The following is a 19,491-nucleotide window of genomic DNA, read 5'->3' as shown; positions in this document are numbered from 1 at the left end:
ATGTACCATGGTTGTTTGCCATTGTTTCACCATTGATTCCAAAATAAAGCCAATGTCTTAGAGGAAACACAAGGTGGGCGAGGAGAAGTGGGCAGCCATCAATGAAGAAGTTTTGAAACTAAGAATTGTCAACTTAATAACCAAGGTTAAGTATCCACCAGGTTGGCTAATGTGGTTCCGGTCCAGAAATCATCAAGTAAATGGTGCATGTGCGTTGAGTTCAATGATTTATATTATGTCAACCCTAAGGGTCCATATTCGCTTCTCAATATTGACCAGATGATTGATGGGTCCTCCGGTTACAAAATCATGTGTTTTATGAATGCCTACTCATGCTACAATCATATAAAGATGGATCATGTGTACGCTCCCATAACGAATTCATGTCCTACCATGGCAACTACTAATATAATGCCATGCCTTTTTGGACTGAAGAACGCATGCGCCACCTACCAAAGACTAATGGATGTTGTATTCTCAAAATAGATGGGGTGAAACCTAGAAGTTTACATCGACGATATGATTGTGAAGACATATGAAGGGGAGAGCAACCTTGCAAACATAGAAGGCATTCTAATGTCAATCGTGAGGTATAACATGTGCTCAAACCCCGCCAAAAGCTCTTTTTGCATACCAGCGTAGAGCTGTAAAAATGGGTCCGACCCATCCGTCAGACCCACAAGCCCTTGCAGGTTCACTAGTTGGATAATGGATGCAGTTAAAATTATAAGTTATCAGTTCAACATTAATGGTGTATACACATATGTGATGCAGGCTCATAGAGGTCTTAGGCAAGGGGATCTTATTTCCCCCTTGCTCTTTGTCATAGTGATGGAATACCTCCATAGGAAGTTTGATGACTTGTAAATGATTTCAAGCTTTAATTTCCATAGCAAATATTAGAAACTCCAAATAGTTTATGTCAGCTTTGCTGATGATCTTTTACTTTTTACTATGGGAGGTGTTCATTTTGTCCAACTTGTCATGGAGAGATTTCATGCTTTCTCTCGATCCACAGGCCTATATGTTAATCCTAATAAATGCAAGTTGTTTTATGGAGGTATCGATAAGGAAACAGAGGAAAATATAGCTAAGTTGGCTGGTTTTTCTTTCGGTGTGTTGCCTTTCAGATAGTTGAGGATTCCCTTGACTAGTAAGAAGCTAACCAATAGCCAATGGGTGTGTCTTATGGAGAGGATTTACAGTCGTATACAACACTGGAATGCCCACTTTCTGAGCTATGCAGGGAGGATCCAGCTTATCAATAGTGTGATATTTAGCATCACAAATTATTGGCTTCAACGCATACCTCTGCCTAAAGATGTAACTAGTAGAATTGATACTTTGTGCAGAACATTCTTGTGGACAAGAAAGAGTATCATGGGCAAGAAAGCTCTCATAGCTTGGAGCAAGGTCTGTGAACCAAAGAAGTATGGTGGTATGAGTGTCATAAACATCAAAAACTAGAATAAGGTTTGGATGATAAAGATGTTATGGAACTTATGCAGGAAAGCTGATAATCTTTGGGTGCGTTGGATCCATACATATTACATCAAGAATGATCATGTCATGACAGTGCCAGTAAAATCTAATTGCTCATTGCATTCTGAGACATATTATGAAACAGCGAGATGTGGTGCAGGGTTTGAATCAGTGTCAACGAAATGAATATAGCAGGTAAGTTTAGGAACAAAAGCATTTACTATGAGATGATGGGTCATACTCAGTAAGTTCCTTGGAGGAAAGTCATGTTTGATAATGAAGCGAGACCTCGAGCGTTATTTACTTGTGGATGGCTTGTCATAAACGGTTGGCAACAAAGCATAGAGTAATGAAATTTGAAATGATTAATGATGATGACTGTGTTTTTTTTCAAGAGAAAAAGAGCATGCAGCATTTGATGTTTGAGTGCGAAACTATGAAAAACATTTGGGCTGGTGTACTTAAGTGACTAAATTCTTATCATGAACCTCGAGGTTGGGACAAGGAAGTGGGGTGGATAATTCACAACAACAACAAGAAGAATTGGAGAGCGAAGATTCTTAGACTACTTTTGTGGAGACAGTCTATGTGTCCTGGCTGTATAGAAATGAAGAAATTTATAGAGACTCGGAGCATATAACGAATGATACTTACATAGATATATATAGGAAAGTTAAAGATATTATAGTGAATAGAGTGTGGAGAAAGCCTCATCTTCGAGCGCGTGTAGCTCAATTGATGTTGATTTAGATTTCGTTTTCTTTTGGTTTTTTAAGCTAGTCCTTTTGGCCGCTTTGCATTAACTGTTTTTGGGATAAATATCTCTTTTTCTCAACACAAAAAATATTTGAATATTCACAAAAGAATGTTGGTTGAAATTAATAAGAATTCTTTAGTGACTGAAACAATCTCTTTTAATCGTAAATTGAGTATAATGTTTAAATATTTTGGAATTGCTAATTGGTGATAGTCCTAGAAGACTATCCTCGAGACATCTAATTATTGACAAAATCAGAGTCTTCTTATCTCAAAGGAAGAGTAGTAACATGTTTTTGGAAGGTAATCTTCTTTCTTTTTTAAAACTCCTGCAGCAGAATTGAATTTATATTTAAATCTTTTTTCTGAGGTGGAAGTGAAAAGGATCGTAAAATTCTTTAGATTAATTGAAAGAAGTTTTTTTTGCTTAAAAGAGATTATTTCAACAAAAATGTATGACCATTTACATCAATTGAACCCATAAGATGAGAGATTTGATACAAATATAAACTCAACCCAAAAAAAAGGGACAACAATAACAGTTGTATGTGTGTCAGCACACTTTTTTTATGGAGGTTGTTGGATAGATTACCTATACTTTGTTGAGGCAGAACATTATTACAGTAGATCATTGCTTTAAATGTATATCTTTGCTTTCTACGTGAAGAATCAGTTAGTTGTGTCTTCTTTTCATGCTCTTTAGTGTAGTATATCCAATATTTATATTGCTCTATCTAAATACGATAGTAATATATTAACATGCTAAGTACCAACGATAACATCATTGAGGGAAAATAAACTTCGGCAAATCAGGAAATTAAAGTACATAAACACAATTAAGGAACACTGAGTTACAATAAAAGATTAGTACCAAAAATACACTAGACTAGGACAAGTTCTAGACTAAACAGGGTATGTAGGAAGAAAAAGTACCATCTTTAAGGAATGGATTTAATTAAAAAACAATTTGAGGAAAAAGGTTTTCCCCCACTTTTTAATACTGGTCTTCTTACCGTTCCAAGGATTCAGGAATCTCTTTCACTTCCATGCATCACTGTCTTGCTGGTACTCATTTGCCATCTATACTTCAGCAGCTTCAAAGATGTTAGCTGGCAGAGCTGCAGGATCAAGTTCAAAACATCCTTTTGGAACACCTTCCCTTTCATCACCTGTCATCTTATATGAAGGAACTTGATGTGAGAATCTATATAGCTCCTTTGGTAGAATACAAAATGTGTTCTCTCCATTCTTTCCTGTTCTCTCAAAGAGACTTTTAAAGCCTTCCACTTTGCCTAGGCAAGCTACTTCAATGCCAACATTTTCAGAAAAATCTGATATGATTTCAACATAAGCAAATTCGCGTTTCAGAAAATTTTCTGGATTAGAATTCCATTCAATATCCCAGTTGCTGAAAATCGCCCAAGTTTCTCCCTTGTTGGGAAATACTAGGTAAGAGTTTTTCTTTTTTCCTTTTATATACTTAATCTGATGAGAGAACATACCAATGTCTGAAGTTTTCTGAGAGTTAGCAAGTTTGAATTTACCACAAGCAATAGGCAAATCTGCATTGTACCATTCAACATCATCATCCTCGTCTGGGTTAGCTTCCAACCATGTAATCTGCAATTTGAAAGGGGAGGCTACTTTCTTGACAAAAGCATAAAATCTTGGCATAGCATCAGTGGTATCATAAATTGCCCATAATTGATTAACAGCAAAACAATTCTCAGCCTTATCTTTGTCAAAATCATTGAAATCTGTTTCGGGACAAATAATTATCTCTGGACTAGAAGGGATATCTGACTCCAATACCTTGTCTCCTTGAACATCAGAACGCTCATCTTTGCTTGTATTCCTTAAAATTTCTTCAGACATGTTCTTTTCCTCAACATCCTCTGTGTTAAATGACTCATTTTGCCGGTGCTTTTTGGAAGGAACGTTGCAATTTTCATCTTCATAATTTTCCACGTATGAAACGTGTTGCTTTTGTCTGGAGGACCTTCTAACATTCAATGTTGAAGGACCAGCAACATTTTCTCGAACATTGACATCTTGATTTTCTTCATTATTTTTAGTGTTGGATCTATCTTTTGAATCTGGTTCTGGTTGTCTCACTCTCTTACTTCCAACATTCTTTGAGGCTTGTGACGCCTTTGGTTTGGACACGGGAACATGGCCATCCTTACTCTTTTTATCTTTAGGTTCCTTACCAACTCCAGTAGCACAGGTTTTCATACTTGGAGTATTTGACCGCACAAAAGTATCTGCACTTCCATCGCCAACGGGTTTTCCATCTTTACTTGTTGAGCCTGGTTTTGGTGTATCCTGCATTGGAACCGCTTTCGAGACACGAAATGGTACAGATGATTGGGTAGTCTGTGGACTTAAAGAAAACGCTATAAAGCTTTTCTTACAACTTTGACAGACTATGGCTCTATTCTTAACATGTAAGTAGAACTGGAACTTGGAATTACAGTGACTGCAAGTCGTCCAGAAAGTCTGAAGTCTCAGATTGGGATCACAAGGGACATTTGAAGAACCATTTTTCTGATATTTCGTTGGAATTGGAACATGATTTGCAGCAAACATATTCCCGTTTGAGTGATGGGATGAGGTGTTAGGTACTGCAGTTTTCAAATGAGCTTTAACTTTCATCTCTTGTAAATGGGCTCTAACTTTCATATCATGTAAAATTCGCTTTGCTTGGTCATTCAACACCCCATTGGCTTCCCCGATCAACTTGAAAGCAGCTTCTGCCCCAGCAAACTTATTTTTATCAGGATGAAGTAACAGTGCAAGCTTTCTGTACTGTTTTCTTATGACGGCTTCATCGGAGAGTTTCTCTGTCTGCAGAATTCCATACCAGTCCATTTCAGCCCTAGAGAGCTTGTTCAGTGCAGCACTGTGAACCTCACAAACTGCAAGGATCTGTGCAATGTTTTCAACATCAGGGTACAGTTTTTTCGCCTTGATAGCAAACTTCAGCGCCTCTACATACTCACCCCTTTGCATTCTACTCTCTGCCACTTGCTTAGCCCTCACAGCCTCATCCTTGTTGCACTCCATTATGAATTGACGTCAAAGATCCAATCACCTAACTTTCCTCAATATCACACTTAAATAAACCTCCTTGTACTCGTGTCTGTTCACATTCCACAATCAGCAAGCAGAGCTTTGTGTTCCACCTAATTGACAGAGACAAACCAAAATTAAATTAAATCAGCTCATCACTACTCTATCCATTTGTAGTAGATTAAAATAAAACAGATTTTGATATTGGGTTTGGTTAAAATTAATTTATCTACAAACCCTAAAAATAATCTAGAATCACATAGAGAACAGCCCAGTTTTCGTTCTGTAGTCCGCAAAATATACAAGAGGATTGAAATAAACAAATACCAAAAACGAAAACAAAGTTAGTACCTTTTTTGCTACTTGACCTAAATTTCGGAGCTTCTAATAAACAGCGTATTTTGCCCTAATTGTTTGCTATTTGACCTAAATTTGGAGAAATTAATAAACGGCGTAATATTTGCCCTAATTGTTCTGCTAATTAAATCCTAATCCTACTAATAAAAAAAATAAAAAAAAATAAAAAAAAATAATAATAATAATAATAATAATAATAATATTAATTTGAAGAAAAAAAGGGAAATTGACGATTGAAACGCGGAGCAAGATCGAAAGTTGATATTGTGAAATCGAACGCAGAGGAATAAAAATCTAAATGCGAGATACGAATCAGAAAGTAATGAAGAAAATAGGTCTTACTTGCGGTTGCGAAGTGGAGGATCGGGATCGGAATCGGAATCGTTGTCGGCGACGGTGGAGAGATGATAGGAAAAACGCAAGAAGAGAAAGAGAGAGTGAAATGAAAAGACAGAAGTGAAGTGCAGTTTAAAAGTCAGAGTGGGAGGAGGGAACGTACAAAGCGGGAAAGTGAAAATTTTAGACCGATTTTCATATTTTCATTTCCTCCCTATCTATCTTTTCAACTCCTCCAATTCTTGTTTTATTCTAGAGTGAAAAAGCATCTTAATCTATATGGATGTGATTGGTTTGGTTCTATGAAATAATATTTCTAAGATTATTATTTTATGAATAATATTCTATATATGTATTTGGTCAAAATTTATTTTTTTTAAGAATATTTTATTTAATTTAAAACGTATAAAATAAAATAAATATGAGTATTAGTGAAAAATTGTACTAGTTAGTTGAACATTTTATTCTCATGTATATTGAATTGGCACTCTCTAGACATGAAACAAATATGAGAAAAATTATGTGTAACAATAATGATGAAAAAAAAAATCTAAAAAATAATTTTTAAATACTTGAAATAAAAATGAGACAATTGAATATTTAGTGTCTTATTCCCGTAATGAGAAGTTGTAGTTATTTCTATAATTTTTTTCGAGTTAACCAACTTTTTAACAATTGAGACAATTTTCATTGGATAACTTACTAAAAAATAAAAATAAAAAATTTGGAAAATATTAAAAAAAATTTAGTACCTGTTTGTTTCAGTTTTGAAAAAATAATTTTTTTTTTCTTTGTATTTTTTGAGAATAGATTTTCAAAACTGTTTATTAAAATATTAAAAGTTTTTTTTAATTCGTTTTTTATAAAATGAAACACTAATTTTGACATCTTATAGCATAAACATAGTTAATATATTATTGATGACCAAAATCTAGTCAAAATCGTCATTTTTTAAAATTAAATGTATTGTAAAAATAATTTTTATGAAAATCCATTTGAAATTGTTTCAAAATTAAGTGATTTTTTAAAACTTTGAATATCTAAAAAAAATTTAATAAAAAAATAAAATACTTAAAATAACATTTTGAGAATAACTATTCAAACCCAATTTTCATTTGAAACTGTTATTAAAAGTTTTTTTAAAAAAATTTTTGCACAAAATTATGTAATATTATAAAAATCATTTTTAAAAAAAAGGCAAAACAAACGGACACTTAATCTTTACGCTATTTCCACTTTATTTAGTTGATAGAAAAAATGATAGTAATTTAATATAAAAAAAATGAAAGTCAAAGATCAAAAAATGTATTTTAAAAAAGGATAAATATTTTTAAGGGAAATCAAATATAATTAAAAGAATGTAAATAAATCAAAATTAAAATTAAAAATTAAAAAGTAGTAAACAAAATAAAAATATATATTTCATAAGAATAGAAAGAAAATTTCAATTTAATAAATAAAAGTATTATTTTGTAACAATCGAAAGAAAACAAATTTCATTTTTTAGATATATTGAATAATCAATGATTTATATATATATATATATATATATATATATATATATATATATATATATATATATATATAAGCGTATCTGGGGACGACTCAAGTGAGAACACTGGGTTATTATGAGAAATGAGAACAATAAATCACGATCATTAAATTTTAATTTGTTGATTTTAATGGAATGGATTGGTTTCTTTTTCTATGATCCTTAATATTTATTTTAAATCAACGTAGAAAGAGAAACCAATCCAAATATAATTTTAAATCAACTGGATTGGTGTTAGTTATACGAAGAAGACTTTTTCAGTGGATTTTGCATTTTTGGAAATTGAAAAGGAGAAAATGTTATATTTACTTTGGAAATGTGCAAGACTATGTGGAAGGACCAAGAAAATATGTCAAATATAGTTATCACCGACTACAATACTGCACTGATGAATTCGGTTGCAAAAGTGTTTTCTACATCGTATGCATTACTTTGTATGTATCAAATGTGAGAAGTAGACTAAAACTCACGGTAGGCACCAAACAAATCAAGGGTGAAGATGAAAAAATGCTAAAACCTGGCGTAGTGTTGGAAAAGATAATGGATGCCTGTAATAATATAATAAACTCTTATAGAGAAGGGTTATTGTTGAATCTGCAATTCATTTCAGGAGGGTGTGTGCGAGATATCTAAAATTCTTGAAATATGTTCAAAGTACTATTATGGATCAGGTGAAGGAGAATATTATTTGTGATTGGCTCGATCGGATTAGACATTTTAACAATATAATGACCAACAAAGTTGAATCTGCACATGCTACACTGAAGAATTGATTCGAAAATAATAAAGATGATTTTATCGAGACTGGAATGTCGTGAACTAAATGTTCTGAAACCAACATAACGAGATACAAACATCTTTTTGTCGAAGCATTATTGTGTTAGAACATTGATTTAAAGACAACATCCTTTATTCACAGTTGGTTAGCACCATATCTCGGGCGAGATTGAATTTTATTTTTCACAAAGCCAAGCAAGCAGGTAAAACAGGTTCAGATAACTCAAAGTGTGGTTGTACACTTAGAAAGATGTATGGTCTTCCATGTGTTTATTTAATTTCAAAGAAGATGAAACATACTAAAGGATAGGAGAACCACCAAGTTGACCGCCATCAGCTTATACAAGAGTTGACGACGCATAGAGAATCATACACAATGTTATACGAGAAAAAAAAACATTACAATACAATTCTCAATGCTTTTGTTCCTTTTGTTAGTGGTCTGACGCCAGTTGAAAAATGGATGTACTTCCCTGAAATGGGACATTTTATAGCAAATGCTTATGATATGATGTATGTTGATTTGACATGGTATGGTTTATCTGAGACATTTTTCTACTTTGGAGTAGGCCGCCTAAAAATCCATCAGGACACAACATGTGTATTAGATGACTTTCAAAAATACAACATCTTGTTCAAATTTATTTGAAACCGATGTGTCATATACCAAAAACGTCACCAAAGTGGATGACCCATTTCACAAATGAGGCTGAAACTTGACTGAATCATTTTCTAGAAAGGATGGAAGAGTTCACCAAGTTGAGCAACGTTGAAAGAGAATCAAATAAGGAAAGATCAAAGAAGGAGCCACCAATAGATATAGATTTAGGTTGTGGCACATGTTTTGATGCATTTTAATTTTTATTTATCACTGTAACTCATTTTTTGTATGAAACGTTGTCAATGATGTAATCTCAATACAATTTAAGACATACGTAATGTATATTCTACATTAAGGTTATAAAATTTGGCGGTAATTTTTAGACACTTTTTCTGTTTCAAAATTTGGTCGTGTATATATATATATATATATATATATATATATATATATATATATATATATATATATATATATATATATATATATATATATATATATATATATATATATATATATATATATATATATATATATATACTGGTTCTGTATGAACAGTGCTCTGTGAGGTGAGTCTGGATATTCATCTCTGGATACACTCAATTTTAAATGTAAAAACAATTAAACAGGAGATTTTACGGATGTGTATCTCCGCAAAAATCCCTATTTTATAAAAAAAATATGGCGTGTTTGGATATGCATATTTGAAATATGTCTAGTGATAGGGTGTTGTTTATAAGGTCCAAATTGATCTAAAACTTGTATAAATAGGGGATCTCTCATTCCATATTCTTTACAAAAACACAACACCAAAAAATGAATACATATTCTTATCTTGCATTTGTGTATTTTAACAGCACAAAACCTCCAACTTAATTTATGGTCTCCCAGGACATACCTCACGTTGATCTAAAATCCAAATTGAATACTCTCCTGCAATATCTAGAAAATCGAAAAGTCATCAAACTCGAGTACTGTTCATCATCGATTGACGACGAACTTGAAGACGATTGAAGATTTAAAAGATATGTGAAGTATATTTTACTGTTACTCTTTAAAGGATCTCATTAAAATGGATGTGACGATTGCAAAATCGACCGAAGATATTCTAAAGATGTTGCAACATCCTAAACACCCACTTGTAATGAAATGTTAAATTAATGTTACCGATTATCGACTATCTATATAGATTATCTATATAATATTAAATATTTATTCAATTTATTTTAAATTAAACAAACTTTGAACCGCATAGGATCTAACCTTTTTTTTTCCTCTTAAAGTACTCATTGCTGCCCTAAATATTATTGACTTGAACTTTTTTATTAAAAGATTTTAAAAATTCCAAAGTAGTGTCCAAATGACGAAAATCATGGTAAAGATATCCGTGATATTCAAAATTATGGTTTCAAATGCTAATTATGGTTTCAAATGCCATAGTTGCGAAAAGAACCCTCAAATCAAGTCATAGTTTGCTATCAAAGAAACATATGCACTGCAAGTGCAATTGTTTTTTCAAAGGCAGTTTCTGTTGTATTTTGAGTACTCGCAGCAATCAAATCGGATGCTCTATCACGGCTTGTATTCACTAATGCCACAACTCAACAAAATCACTGATCAACTTCTACTCCACAGGGAAATTTTGAACAATCTCATGTAGCTTACATAATATTTTCCAGTTTTCCAATATTCTCACCATTCATCTACCCGACCGCTATATATCTTGTACTATCTGTACCCTTTACAAGTGAGTAATTCTGCATATACAAAAGCGACATGATTATAAGACTAGACAGAGCAAATACCACATCAATAACCTAAAATATAGAGAGATCCCTGATTAGAGATATGAAGCGAAATTATGCCTAAACTTCTGCTATGACAAACTTGAGGAAGTTCAAAATGTTAGTATCTTACTATCTTCCTGGATGATTGGTCCCCCCTGGATATCAAGAGTGTAAACGGTATCCCAAGAAGACACATATAAGTGCCACCATACAGACATATAGAAGTGGGAACCCGACTTGAACTTTTCTTGGACCTTTATTAATGAGATCTGCCTGCAAATATAAAATGAGCCAACCTTGAGTTTCTGAAATAAAAACTAAATTTTACAGGATTAATAAGGGGACACCCCTAAAGAGGACATTATAAAATTGCATGTGTTCAAGCATGTGGTAGGGAAGAATTTTTTAGTAGTAAGCAATATTTGCATCAATCCAGACAGGCAAACTATGTAATTGGCAATGTAAATATCAATTATTATCAACTTTGTCAGAGTACGCAAATTTCAGGATGGTTACCTCCCGAATCCCCTTCCTCTCTTTTCCATGCTGCAATTTAATTGTGATTTGTGCATAAAATCCATCACAACTAGTGATTATTTTAAAACAAATAAATACTAGAAAGACAAGATGCCTGACAGTAAAAATTAATTACTTGCTTATCTCTCTGTTCCCCTCTCACGCACGGAGAATTTAGATGAAAAAGTGAGGTGAAGAAGCTCATTTCAACTTATGCAGGAAACTATTATTTATAATCATTGTCAGATTATTTCCTATAAGTGCTTACTTAATATTCATCCAAACTGGTAATATGGCAAGAACGTGTAAGTAAATCCCACAAAAACTACTACAGTATTTACTTGATAACTAGACAGTAATTCTCAAGCTTACTAGTTTTTCTTGCAAGATCTTTGACTCTTGATTGCTTAACTGCCTCTCCTCTGTTAACTTTGATATTGTTGCTCCAGACTGCAAAGAAGCAAAAACTCGATCAGCACTTCAATAAAGTCAGTAGAGAATAGAATGAAAGTTGGAAACCACTATAACAAACATCAATCCCATTTTAACACGGTTAGGAAACCAATATGGTCCATTGTTTCATCACCAATGTTATACACAAAGTATTGATGAACATTTTCACATACGATTTAGCCTATAGGGATGTTAGATTAGGAGCTTTCATGTAATCATATGCCACAAAAAAACATCACACCCCTATGCGTTCAAAAAGACATACTTTGCTGGCTCCATTGTGGCATTTTCTAATTCCAACTTATATTTTTTGAAACATTCGTGTATCAGATCTTAAACAATTACGTATACAATTTAATCAAATGATAACAAGGGAAGAGTAGTGAGGACCACATAATCACACAATGTGAGGCCATATAATTTAAGTTAGATAACTACTACTACATCTAATCATATTTCTTCTTGCCAAATCATGGTTTTACATCTTAAAAGATGTTTACAATTACACCATAGCCAGATAGTGAAATATAATTGGATGTTCGTTTAAATTTAAAACCTATTTACACTATCAATGTATAGTTTATCTAAGCAAGTGTGCCAAAAATATTACAACAAGCGGAAAAGGTGGACTGACTAACATCTCAAATCACATAATTGAGAACATATGACCAAAAGGGGTGCCAGGACAAAGCATTAATACCCAAACTCTCGATGTGGTAGCAGGGAAAGTTCATATGGTAACTTGTTTCAATACGCAACTTGCTAGGAAACATGTTACATATGCAACTGCAAGCAGATAAAATAAATTCATAGTAGAATAGTGGGATGCCTGACCTCATTTAGCTTTGACTCAAGTCGGTCTAGTTTTAACTTCATCTCTTCAATGGCTTCAAGCAGTTTCAACTCCTCTATACCTTTTGAAACTCTTAACTCTGCTTCTTTTTCTGGCTTTAGTTCCCCAACATCCTTTACAGTCTTAATCACCGTATCTGTTGACACTTTTAACTCTCTTTCTTTTTCTGGCTTAAGTGCCTCTGCATTGGTTACTGTGGTCAAATGATCTTTTGACACCCTCAACTCTGCTTCTTTTCCTGGTTTCAGTTCTTCTGCATTCATTATTCTGATTGAACCCAGATCTTTTGACTCCTTCATCTCTGCTTCTTTTCCAGGTATCAGTTCCTCTGCATTCTTTACTGTGATCGAGTCCAGATCTTTGGGTACTTCAACATCTATTTTTATTTGTGGCTTCAATTCCTCTACATCCTTTGCTGGGCTCAACTCTTCATCTCTCGACACTTTCAACCCTGCTTCTTCTCCTGGCTCCTCTACATTCTTTATAGCATCCAACCCCATATCATATTCCACCTTCAACTCCACATCCTCTTCAAGCTCTACCTCACGAACCTCGTTATGCTCTGGTTTTTTAAGAATCTGACATATTTTAAGAACATCGTAAAACATTTGAATGACATGCTTAATAAGTAGAAGTAGAAATAGAAGCATTGTAAAACATTTGAATGACTGGCTTAATAAGTAGAAGTTGGGATAGTCCAACATATGCACAACGGCTACATCAGCTAGCATGACAGCAACGGAAAACAAGGAAAATTATAACATGTTGAAGGAATGCTTCCCTGGGGACTGAAGAAAATACGCAAGATTTTTTTTTTTACAAATCCAAAGTAATGTAATTTTCAAATTAAGAAATAACAATCCATGAAAAAAAAGCCAAACCCTCAGAGTATGTGACTAAGACTTTCAGTTATTCTGAAGGATTTGAAATGTCTATGAGAGAAAAAGAGGCGGTGGAAAGAAAAGAACTGAGATCCAAACATCAATGAAGTTTTATCTAACCATGGGTTCAGGGGACTGGATTTCAATTTCATCTTTACTATGTATCTGAAATTTTCCGTGATCAAACTCATTCTTGAAATCTCCATTAACAGGACTTAGTTCAGGTGAATCAGGCGGGCTGATCAGAGCCACCTTCAGCTTATTTTCTTCTACATATCTCACTCCGTCTTTGACAAACTGCCATTATAAATAAATAAAAAGTCGGAATACTTTAAAATAAATAAATCAAGTAATGAAGGCTACCTGATACAAAATTACAGACTAAGAATTACTAGTATATCCATACCAAGCTGGCAGTAACATCATCGCTGGTTATTTCAGCATCAACCAATGTGCTTTGAACTAAGAACTTGTCCTTGCACACAAAATCTTCAGGGGCTACCCGTTGGGCTTGCATTGTAACTGTTTGATGCAAAAGTTAAAAATAAACAAAAAACAATAAGGGAGATATAGTGGATTCATCTTCAAATGTTTTATTTTTTCGGAAAACCAATACTTCTAAAAAAACTACTTTTGTTTGAAAAACTTCTAGCTACAAGGATACAATAAGCTCAGATTACTATATTTAAAATCGGAAAAGCAATGCTCAGTAATCATACAAAACCCTAACATGACAAATTCAAGTCCATCCATTCTACATATATCCCAATATTAACAGCCACAAACAATGACTAAACCTCACTCTCAAATTCTCAATAGAGCTTTAATTAAGGACATGATTCAATTGCATCAACCATCAAGGAATCAAAAAGCTCTTTCTGATGCAAACAAGAACAATTAACCTAATTAAATCTTCCCATCATATTTTATAACATCCATTATAAACTATCTAACTCACAATCACATAATAACCAATTCCAAAAGAAAAATAGCACAAAGAAGTTATATACCTACGAATTCACCACTAGATTTTGGCGCCAGAACTCCAACATTCGGTCGCACTGAATATTTCTTAGGCGAAGTCGTTTTGACCTGAAACCAAAAACACCATACCAAAACGATTAATCTCAATCAAAACACTATACCTAACAATAAACAGTGATAAACCAAAGAAAATCGATAACAACAACAATACCTTAAAAGCAACATAGTGATAAGTATTATTCGTCACCTGAACCGAACAAGAACTCTGTTTCTTCAATTCAACTACAACGAACCAAAATCAAATCATATCAGTAACGGATCACACACAAACACATTACGAATTCACAAGCATGATAAAATCCACTTACATATGAATTTGAGTTCCCTCGGTTCAATTTCGAGAATCGGCGTTTTGTTCATGACTAACCAGAAAGAGTAACCGAAATCGAATCAACGCTGAAAACGACGGTGTTCCTGAGAAACGCTAGATTCGAGGAGAAGGAGTTGGGACCGAACGAGTCAACTCGAGTGAACTCGGAGTCAGAGATTTTATTTATTTTGTTTTTAATTTCATGCACGATTATTAGTGCATTGAATGAGAATAAGCGTGTGATTCGTGATCTTGTTTGAAATGGAAAGTGGAGTATATTCAGAGAGTGAGGGAGTTATTATTGAATTAATGAAGGAAAATAAGGGAAAGAAAATATAGAAACGCTTTTTTTATTTAAAAGTAGTATGTGAATAGTAATAGTAATAATAAATAAATATGAATTTATGGTAAAATGTATTTTTCATTTTTGAAGTGAGGAGCACGTAGCATCTCAAGGGAAAGGGACTTGTATCGATCGGGTACCTTTTAACCGACACGGAGCCGGGTTTGTTTGCTTCTTTTTCGTGGCTCGGCGCGCCAGCGTTATCAGAGGGGTGTGGTGCTCCAATGGTAATGTATTTATTCCACTAGCATCTATTATGCTAGTTAGTTTTAGACAAAATATTTTTGCTCCCTTAACTATATTTTTTAGTTCACTTGGTTTCTTAATGTTTTTTAGGTGTCATTTTGATCTTTTAAATTTCAAAATTTTTTAAAGAAGTTTCTTCCGTCATGTTGTCTTAAATGTCCGTCTATTTTGTCTACCTGACAAGTGAACTGACATGGTGTCACCTTCTTCTTTATATTAGGGTTGTTCTTCATCATTTCGTCTTCATCGTCGAGCATCTGGATTTTTCATCTTTATCGTTTCCATCATTCCCACGTACTTACGAAATCGTACCATTCGTTTCCATCATCATTCTCTTTTTCGTTTCCTACATCTTCAGCAAATCCACACCTCTTTTAACTTGTACCTGCAGATCCTTCACATGAACAACTCAATCACATTTTCATCTTTTGAAGTTGTTCCTTCAACACTCAAGATCATCACCAAATTGGATCGCAACCTAAACCGTGCCTAAATCTTCACAAATAATAAAAATCTTACACAACCTCAACACTCCTTCATTAATCCTCACGGAATCTACAACTTCATTGATGCCATTCGCATTACACGCACCTGCATAATAATTCAACAACAACCGCAACTTTCACCTATATACGAACCGAAGTGACTCGACAATGCTCAACACAACCAGACTAAGTAGCAAAAGAAGAAAGAGGAGAAGGGAGAGAATAAGGTATTGAAGAAGGGAAAAGGAAAGAATTTGAACCCACCTGGAGTCTCGTCGGGAAAACCGCCAAAGAAGAAGGTGTTGAGGTTGACATATCTCGTTTCTTTTGCAATTTCTTGTTACCACATGATTCTCCTTATTGTATTGAACATAAGCCCTTTATCAATTTTCCGAAATCTTGCACCCTAACCTTTTAATTAAACTTTGAATGTTTAAGATTGTGTTCTTAAATCTTGAAATAAATAGGATTAGTCATGAGATTTTGTTCTTTGTAAATTTATTTTTTTTGCAAGAGAATGAGAGTTTACTTTTTTGCAGGAAATTGAAAAAAGAACACGAACAGAAAAATAGAGAAAAAATAGAACATGGATGATGATGATAAGAAGGAGGCGTAATCCTTTTCCTTTTCTTCTTGTTTCAGATTTAGGGATATTTCGTTTTGATAAGACTGAATGAGGTTAACTCTTACATTTGGTTGTACACGTATGTCTCACACTGCTATATGGACTTCACTTACCCACGTCATCAAACAAACTGCCATTTAGAAGCTTTTTTTGAACTTTGACTAACGGTTCACTAACCGAAGGACTAACGTAGATATGTTAAGAAACTTAAAGGACCAAAATGGCACGAAAAAAAATTAAGGGGCCAAAGTGAACCTAGAGATATAGATAAGTGACCAAAAGGAATATTTTGCCTTAATTTTAGTATGAGAATCTCTTTTTTTTCTTTTTCAAAAAACTACTAAAATGATTTTTGATGATTTTTTTTAAAATTATTTATTTAAATCTTTGTGGACTTGCCATTTCAATATATTTTATGGGTAATTTCTCATTTCACCTCTATAATTTGAGTCGCACCTCTTAAAATTCTAAAGTATTTTTGATTTTTTCAGAGATACATTTTTGTACATACCAAATCATAATTTTATCAAAAAATTAGTTTGGAGATTAGAGTTTTTTTTATGTTAATTCAGAAATATATCTTTGATGATATTGTTTTTTCTAATTACCATTAATTTTTTGGTTGAATATACGTTACCCCCTATAATATAGGCGAAATTCGGTTATCCCCCTATAAAAAAAATTGCATTCCCCCTTGAAATGTGAAAATTCTATGTCTTTTGTCATCCAAAGACAAAAATTCTATGCCTGCTTAGGGGTACCCAAAATTAAAGGGGATAATCCAATTTTTTTTAAGGGGGTGAATCAAAACTCGCATATATAATATATTGTAAGGGAGTAAGGTATATTTGACCCTTAATTAAAAAAAACTTTTCAATTTATCAATTAAATTAATTATATGTCCAATAAATATATATAAATGTCTAATAAATTATAAAAAAAAATTATAAAATTATGCATATATATGATATACTTTTATGTAGTGAATTAGTTAAGAAATATAAAATATAAAATTATTTGTGAATTGGTCAAAACAATATATAAAATTATAAAATTATATGTAAATTATATATTAGTCAAGAATTATTTTCTATAATAATTATTTCTATAATTATTTTTTATAATTATTTCTATAACAATTAAATATGCATAATTATTATAGATAAGGGGGCTCGTGGTTCATATAATAGACCCGGTTCATGGGAGAATCAAATAGTGATTTGGTACCACATGCATATATATTAAATTAATGATTATTTGTGTGTGATTGTTGAATTGGGTGTGGGAAAGTGTTGCGCGATGCTGCATGTAATTATTTGTAGAATATGTATGTGTTTTATACTCTACCTTGCAATATGTTCCACTTACTTGTATCATACGCTCTCAAAATGGGCTAGCCCATATGGGCCGCCCCGCTCGACCCGAAAAATCATAGGACTTGGGCCTTAAAATTAGAGCCCATATTTTTCAGGGCCTTTTTAGCCCAGCCCTAAAAAGCCCACTACCCATTAGGGCTAGCCCATATTGACCGTGGGTAGCCCATCAGGCCCGCAAAACTATACATTTTAAAAAATATATATTAATATTTATATTGTCTTACTCCAAAATAGCAAAATGTTTTTTCTCATTTCACTAAATTTTATTTCTATTTTATTCAATCTCTCTCTTTTAAATATTGTATATTAATATAATCAACATTCTTTCATCGTATTATATTTGTTTTCTCTTAAATTAAATATTCAAGTATTATTTTATACAATTAAGGCATATATTGTATTTAGAAGCACATATAATATTTATAAGAGATAATATAGTGCTGAAAAATGTATTATGTTTAAAATAATATAATTTTTAATTTTAATTATAATAAATATTATGGAGTTTTAATTTTAATTTTTTTAAATTAAAAAAGCCCATTTAGGGCCCGGGTAACCCGAAGCCCATCTAGAGCCAGGCTCGGGTAGTAATTCTCGAGCCCATATTATACCGGGCCTTTTTGGCCCAGCCCTAAAAAGCCCAGAGTCCGTTTGGGCCGGCCCTAAACGGGCCGGGTAGCTCATTTTGACAGCTATACTTGTATGTTCCGCTGACATCAATAGTAGAGAAATATGAGATTCTATACAAAACGTAACCACTTTCGTATTATTGACAGAACACTTTAATTTCTTTTCGCATTAAAACTAAAAAAAACCAATTTAATATTTTCTAAACACTGCATAATTTTTGTCTTGTTAAATAATAGTCCATGTAGATTCGATCTTTTTATTACTTCGACATTATCAGTACACTTTTTGAAAAATCATAAATGAGCTCCGGTAATATTTGTCATAACATATTCAAAAAAAACTACTTTCAATGGGAAACCATTGGAAAGTGGAGTAAGCTCATGCGAGGACAATAAAGCCGAATCACTTTACATCCATGTGTATTCTCTCTCTCTCTCTCTCTCTCTCTCTCTCTCTCTCTCTCTCTCTCATTTTAATTTTTGTAGGTTATTTCATGTTTAGGTAATCATTTTTTAGTGTAGTTTATCGTTAATTTTTGTTGTTAGCGATTTATTACATAAATTTAGGTTTTGTTAGAATTAGAACCTATTTGTGTTTTAGTGCTCATTAAAATTTGCAGACTGTGGTGTTAGAATCCTATAGCAATTGAATTTTTGTAAAGAACAGATCTCGAGTAATTTGCAAATTATCAATTCAATATAGTTTGTAACTTTTTGTTACCGTCTTTGAACAATCTAAAGATAATTGTGAATTGTAGTATAATTGCATTTGTGATTCCTTCCAAGATAAGCATAATGTCTCTATTTTAGAAAATCACTTTCCGCAATGAAAACTCTGAATTTTAATTTTTGAAAACCTTGAGAAACATTTTTGAAAATCAGTCAAATTTTTAAAAGGGTCTATTCACCCTCCTCTACATTGTTCCTCTACTCCATATTTCTACCCAACATTGTATAGAAGCTTAGGCGATTCGAGATTATTCTGGCATAAAATCTCACTCGATTTCTGAGTT

At 33.0% G+C, this 19,491-nt stretch overlaps 2 protein-coding genes across 3 annotated transcripts; both read right to left on the bottom strand.

Annotated features, from left to right (window-relative positions):
- Window positions 1-3,022: 3,022 nt before the first annotated feature.
- LOC131644117 (uncharacterized) lies at window positions 3,023-6,256 on the bottom strand. Of its 2 annotated transcripts, none has more exons than XM_058914525.1 (2): window positions 6,010-6,256; window positions 3,023-5,423 (listed from the first exon to the last, which is right to left on the bottom strand). In XM_058914525.1, exon 2 carries the CDS (start codon window positions 5,302-5,304, stop codon window positions 3,319-3,321), a length of 1,986 nt encoding a protein of 661 aa, XP_058770508.1. In that variant the 5' UTR covers window positions 5,305-5,423; window positions 6,010-6,256; the 3' UTR covers window positions 3,023-3,318. The 2 variants fall into 2 exon arrangements, with proteins under 2 accessions (XP_058770508.1, XP_058770509.1); XM_058914526.1 differs by lacking the exon at window positions 6,010-6,256 and adding an exon at window positions 5,662-5,792.
- A 4,114-nt stretch (window positions 6,257-10,370) lies between these two features.
- LOC131644116 (vesicle-associated protein 2-2-like) lies at window positions 10,371-15,095 on the bottom strand. The gene is made up of 9 exons (XM_058914524.1): window positions 14,773-15,095; window positions 14,616-14,686; window positions 14,431-14,512; window positions 13,827-13,942; window positions 13,541-13,717; window positions 12,521-13,117; window positions 11,606-11,683; window positions 10,848-10,990; window positions 10,371-10,687 (listed from the first exon to the last, which is right to left on the bottom strand). The coding sequence occupies exons 1-8, from the start codon at window positions 14,822-14,824 to the stop codon at window positions 10,880-10,882; spliced, it is 1,284 nt and encodes a 427-aa protein (XP_058770507.1). The 5' UTR covers window positions 14,825-15,095; the 3' UTR covers window positions 10,371-10,687; window positions 10,848-10,879.
- Between the last annotated feature and the right edge of the window lie 4,396 nt (window positions 15,096-19,491).

Source organism: Vicia villosa, linkage group LG1, assembly GCF_029867415.1.
Source record: "Vicia villosa cultivar HV-30 ecotype Madison, WI linkage group LG1, Vvil1.0, whole genome shotgun sequence".
Lineage (NCBI taxonomy): Eukaryota > Viridiplantae > Streptophyta > Magnoliopsida > Fabales > Fabaceae > Vicia > Vicia villosa.
This window is presented reverse-complemented; position numbering and strand designations above follow the sequence as displayed.